The sequence below is a fragment of the Nelumbo nucifera genome, chromosome 7 (genome assembly GCF_055504915.1).
Source record: "Nelumbo nucifera cultivar China Antique chromosome 7, China Antique-T2T, whole genome shotgun sequence".
Taxonomy (NCBI): Eukaryota; Viridiplantae; Streptophyta; class Magnoliopsida; order Proteales; family Nelumbonaceae; genus Nelumbo; species Nelumbo nucifera.
Genome location: NC_142655.1, coordinates 43,412,973 through 43,419,274, shown reverse-complemented (window position 1 = coordinate 43,419,274; position 6,302 = coordinate 43,412,973). Strand labels below are relative to the sequence as shown.

Genomic DNA, 6,302 nt, shown 5'->3' with positions numbered 1-6,302 from the left:
CTAAACAAGTTAGTTGAAGACAGGGCCACTAGCCAGACGCCACTTCCAGCAGGTGTGGACCTAAAGAAAGACAAGCACGGCAGAAGGTGGTGCAACTTCCATTAGACACCACATCATGACCTGATGGACTATTTCACCCTCAGAAGGCTATTCGTACAAAAGGTAAAGCTGGACCAGTTCATCAAAAAGGACCCAACACGTGTGGAAACTAACCCCCTCCCAGCCCATACCCAGGGGGAAGCATCAATGTAGTCGAAGTAGCTAGTCAGTACCAGTCCGATGCCTTGATAGTGAAACTAGAGCAGAGTGAGGAGCTACAACAATTGTTCACCAAACAAGGAGCCAACACAACAATGCAGAAACTGGCTATCAAAGAATTGGCAAAAGTTTTCTGGTACCCACTACAACCCTGTAGTCGTGATCGCAGTAGTGTGGAATTCACAGTGGAAGATATGTTGGCCGCTGACCCCATTGTAACAAACCCCTATACATCATGGCAAAAAGAGGGGGTTTCAAAATGAGAAGATCGATGGTTGACCCAGGAAGCTCTATCAATCTTATTTCCATCCACATGCTGTAATTGATGAACATCCGAAAGGAAGACATCAAGGGATTATCACTAGAAGTGATAGACTTCAACAGGAATCCATCCTTCATGGAAGGATCCATCGATCTGTAGGTAGCGATAGGCCCATTCAGCATCACGAAGGAGTTCTAGGTAATCCCAGGGAGGACTTCTTACCACATTCTCTTGGGACGCCCAATAACACACGACCTAGCCCTTATCCCATCGACATAACATCAGTGCATTAAAGCCATGTACCGGGGGTGATCAATCAATAAGGATCCCAGCCACCAGGGCCCCCTTTGACAAGTTAGAGACACACCTACAAGATGCCATTTACTTTACAGAGTTGGCGGATGACGGTGAGACGAGGATAGCCAAGGTCGAAGGAACAAAGTTGCCTCATCTGCTAGAGAGCAATCCTGCAGGAATCGCCGAACGCAGGAAGAGAAGAAGATGCATCTAGATGATGGGGAGCGACGGGAAAGACTACTACACCATCGTCAAGGAACACGAGGATGACGAACCACCCGCAGCCAAGAAGGAGATAGAATGGATTTTGAAGGTGGGTTTTATCAAACCAATAGCACACCCTTAGTGGCTAGCCAACGTAGTTCCATTAAAGAAGAAGAACGGACAACTAAGGTTAGTGCTCTCCCACCCAGTTTTTTAGCGATAGTATATCACCCAAATACTAACCTCACCTTATCGCAGATGTTGTGTCGACTTTAGGGACCAAAACAAGGCTTGCCCAAAGGACGAATTCCCTCTACCCAACATGGAGGTGTTGATAGACTCCACTGCAGGACATGAGCTCTTCTCCTTCTTAGATGCCTACAGTGGATACAACCAGATATTTATGGATCCTGTAGACACACCCCACACAGCCTTTAGGACATTGATAGGGAATTTCTACTACAAGATGATGCCTTTTGGCCTGAAGAATGTAGGGACAACATACCAAAGAGCGATGATGAGCATCTTCCATGATATGATACACAAAGAATTCAAATGCTATGTGGATGACATAGTTGTCAAAGCAAAGAAGAAGGAGGATCATTCTAAGGTTTTAAGGAAAGTCTTCACCCGATGTAGGGAATTCAATCTGAGGTTAAACCCACTAAAATGTGCATTCGGGCTGCAGTAAAGGAAATTCTTAGGCTACAGACTAGATCAGACAGGGATACACCCAGATGAGAGCAAAGTCAAAGCCATCCTAGACCTCCTGCCTCCAACCAATGAGTCTCAGTTAAAAACTTTCTTAGGAAAGATTTCATACCTAAGGCGATTCATCCTTGGCCTCGCACATGCAACGCTGCCACTCATGAAGCTAATCAAGACGTCTGCTGAGTTTAAATGGACCCAAGAGCACCAACATACATTTGACCAATTGAAAGCAACATTGGCTAGGGCCTCGACAATGTCACCACCCAAAGACGGGTGAGAATTCAGAATATATATCGCAATAGGGTTAGAGGCCATAGGATGCTTACTGGCACAGGAGGACGATGATAGAGTGGAACCCCCAATATATTATGCTAGTAGAACCCTTGAACCAGATGAGAAAAACTATTCCCACATGGAGCAGCAATGTCTAGTGCTGGTCTTTGCCACATAGAAATTCAGGCACTACATCCTAGGACAAAAGGAGAGGCTCATCGCATGGAATGACCCAATCAAGTTCTTCATGGATAGACCTCCCCTTTCTGGCAGACTCGTCAAGTGGATGATGCAACTCAACGAGTACACGATATAGTATACCTGACCAAGGGCCATCAAGTGCCAAGTAGCGGCAGATATATTGGCTGCTTCCCCTCAAACATTGACTTTCCCATACCGGATGAAGTACTCGGAGACACGCCCATGATCTTCGTGGTTGAAAGCAATGAGTGGGTCTTGACCTTCGACAGGAGTAGCACTAGCACCTCAGTTGGTGTTGGGGTAACCCTAACCTCGCCCGATAGACAAATGTCCGCTTACTCATTCAAACTCCAGTTCCCCTATTCACACAACATAGGAAGTATGAGGCCCTAGTCCTCGGTCTTATGAAAGCAATAGAAGCAAGCGCAAAAAAAGATAAAGGTGATTGGTGATGCTAAACTACTGATTGAGTAGCTTGACAGAAGTACAACAGTAAAAGAGGTGACTATCCTGCCATATAGAACCCTGATCCAGAGGTTAGTCCACGACCTGGATGTAGACTTCAAACACCAAAATAGAGCAAAAAAAAAGTTCGTTGATGCACTGGCCACTCTCGGGTCCAAGATACAAGCTAGCACGAAGCCAATAGAAATCACCATCCAGTCTGTCGATAAACAATCAATCTTCACCCTAAGGGATTGGGTAGAAGAGAAGCATGAAATAACACCGGATGATTGGAGGTACAAAATAATCCAAAAGCTAAAATGTCAGACAATAGGGACACAAGATATCAAGTTTATCGCAAAATTTCATCTTGTGAATGAGGTACTGTACCATAGAGAGTCAGACGGAGCAAGGAAGAGATGCCTAAGGAAATCAGAGGCTGAAGCAATGCTGAATGGTGGGTGCCGAACCCAACCAAAGATAAATAGTCTTGCTCTGGGTTAATAATTTGCAGATAGTGATGAGCAAGGTCGTTCTCCACAGGGATTGGGTGGATTTATTTCCAAGTAGGTGGATTAAGGGGGGTTGTAAAGCTAACAAAAATAAGAAAATACCAGAAAATAACAGAAAACAAAGATTAAATCGATGGGAGATGGCTTCCGGTTGAAGGGACAAGTTCAGCTTTGATTCGTAGCATTGATCCTTGATGCAAAGATAGATTCATATGCTTATGAATAAATTGGTTATAGCTATTAACAAGCTCTAACAGCCAGCCTCTACTCTTATTATTCGACAACCAAAACAAGCTCTTTGATTGCTTCCCTTATTAATAGGCAGTCCTAAACAAGCTCTTAGAATTTAACCTATTAATAGCATAAGAGGGGACAGACCCAATTCTGGTCAGCGATCTCACAAGCTCGGATCGTTTAAACCAGATCAAATATTTTCCTAACATAGATCGAAAACTTTTTTTGCAATCAATTTATGTTAGTTGCCACCATGATCGAGCCCACCAATCATATACGAAACTGGAGGTTCAATCGGCCATGGATTATTTCCATTGAATGAGCAAGGGGTCCTTCTTTCTTAATCAACAAAAATAATCCTCACAGTTAGTTCACATAAAACATATGAATACCCTTAAACAATGAACTGAAATAAAAATCAATTAGATCTCACAATGCTTAAAAAATCAAGTTTTCCCTAACCCTTCAATCAGAAATAAAAACTTACAGACACTTCATGATGAAAACGCAGCTTCTAGATGAGAAAGGGGGGGCGAACTCTTGCTTCTTCCTCCTTGGTTGCTGATTTCCCTCTCTGAAGACTGAAGCTCACTTGGAGGAATTGATGCCTTGGGTGCTGGTCTGCCCCCCCCCCCCCCCCCTTTATATAGATTTGGGGAGAGGGCTGCTCTCCAACTACCTTAAGGAGATTATCCGTAAACTGGAAAGTCCTAGTCTAATTTGAACTTATCCTATCTAACTCTTATCTCTTATCTTTATAGGATTACAATTTGAGAATTTAAATCTGATAAAACTCTTTTATTGAGATTACATTCAACTTCTATTCTAATGGGACTCTTGGATCTTGAATTCGAACTGGGCTTCTTTAACAATTCGGGCTTGCTTCAAGACTCTCTGCGAAATGGGCTTCAGCTTGCGAAATGGGCCTTGCTGCGAAATTGCTCTGACTTTGGGCCCGAATTCGTCTTCGATGCGGACCGATTCTGCCAAAACCCAAAACATAAACGTTGTGGGCCTTTTCCGTATCTTTCCAGTGCTTCTTGAAATATCCAAATCGGAGTCCGGAATTGAGAGTTATGCCCATATCACTGATCAGTGCCGAAACTGTGCAAAAACATCTGACTAGCCTTGTTTTCTTCCAATCGCCTTCTTGCTTGCCCTGAATCGAAATACAAGAGTAATGAGTCCAATTAGGTACCAATTAAGTGTAAAATACTGAATATTAAGGGATAAACATATGACAAATTTTATTCTTATCAAATTCCCCCACACTTTAACCTTGCCCATCCTCGGGCAAGTTAAAATTCAAGTAAAAATAAAACAAAAACAAGCTAGCTATCCTACCAATTTTTAAACTCAACTCTCCTTCGTCTTTCTCTACAAATATTCTAGGTTAATTATTGTGAATCGTTAAATCAACACAACCGAGTCATACACAACTCATTCATCAGTCAATCCAATTTTTGCTACTGCAAATCAAGTAGTAAATCAGGGAAAACCTTTTTATCTTCTCTCTCTTTTATTTTCTTTTTCTCTCTTCTGAAGAAGCGAGTGCATTTTATGCTCCATCTCATTTTTGGATTACTTGGTCAGTAGGTGCATTTTATGCTCCATCCTACTGTTTGAATTACTAGCTAGTAGGTGCATTTTATGCTTCGTCCTACTATCAGATGACTTGGCTGGTAGGTGCATTTTATGCTCCATCCTACCAATTGTAGCAATGGTAAAGTATTTGCCCTATTTAAAACGGTTAAAGCCTGTACTCCCCCCACACTTAAGATGTAATAAAAGGTGGAAACTAAAAGGAAGTCAAGTGGAGAAGAAAAAAAGAAAAGGAACAAACTTCCCTGATGCGGTGGAAGGTGAGTGGGGAGACAGAGTTTCATGCCCTTACTCTGCATAGGTCAGACTTTCGAGGGGTACTTCTTCCACATTGTATACCTGAAATCCTTCATAGAAGGGTTTTAGACGGTGCCCATTTACCTTGAACCTTTTGTCTATGGTCGGACTCTGAATCTCAACTACTTCATAAGGTAAGATGTTAGTAACAGTGAAAGGTCCAACCCACCGAGATCGCAACTTACCGGGAAAGAGTTTAAGCCTAGAATGGAAAAGAAGAACTTTCTGGCCAACTGCAAAATCTTTCCTTGAGATCGTCTTGTCATGGAAGGCTTTTGTATTTTCCTTGTAGATTCGAGAGCTCTCATAAGTGTCATTGCGGATCTCTTCTAGTTCTTGTAGCTGCAACTTCCTTTGTTCTCCTGCCTCATCCATGCGCATGTTGCATTGTTTGACCGCCCAGTATGCTTTATGTTCCAGTTCCACAGGGAGATGACATGGTTTGCCGAATACCAAATGGTAGGGAGACATACCTATAAGAGTTTTATAGGCTGTTCGGTAGGCCCATAGTGCATCATTGAGTCTCAGACTCCAATTCTTCCTTCTAGGGTCAACCGTTTTTTCAAGTATGGATTTTATCTCCCTGTTGGACACTTCGGCTTGTCCACTTGTTTGTGGGTGGTATGCAGTGGAAATTCGATGGGTGATATTGTATTTCTTGAATAGAGCTTCCACCACTCGGTTGCAAAAGTGAGTGCCTCGATCACTTATTATCGCCCTGGGCATTCCGAACCTGGAGAAAATGTGGGATTTGAAAAAATCTACAACAACCTTAGCATGATCAGTCTGGGTAGCTTTAGCTTCTACCCATTTTGAAACATAGTCCACAGCTAGTAGGATGTAAACATTACCGAAAGAGGAAGGGAATGGGCCCATGAAATCTATACCCCATACATCAAATATTTCACATATCAGTATAGGGGTAAGTGGCATTTGGTTTTTATGGCTTAAATTACCTGTCTTTTGGCATTGTTCATAGGCCTTGCAGAACATATCTCTGGATCAGG

The 6,302-nt window shown here is 42.7% G+C and overlaps 1 protein-coding gene across 1 annotated transcript; it reads right to left on the bottom strand.

The window, feature by feature from the left end:
* Positions 1 to 5,286: 5,286 nt before the first annotated feature.
* LOC148790427 (uncharacterized) lies at positions 5,287 to 5,676 on the bottom strand. Its single transcript, XM_088892287.1, has one exon. The coding sequence runs from the start codon at positions 5,674 to 5,676 to the stop codon at positions 5,287 to 5,289; it is 390 nt and encodes a 129-aa protein (XP_088748413.1).
* Positions 5,677 to 6,302: the final 626 nt, after the last annotated feature.

Coding starts and splice junctions, on each gene's coding strand:
- LOC148790427 (XM_088892287.1), bottom strand. CDS start 5,676: ATGCGCATGGATGAGGCAGGAGAACAAAGGAAGTTGCAGCTACAAGAA.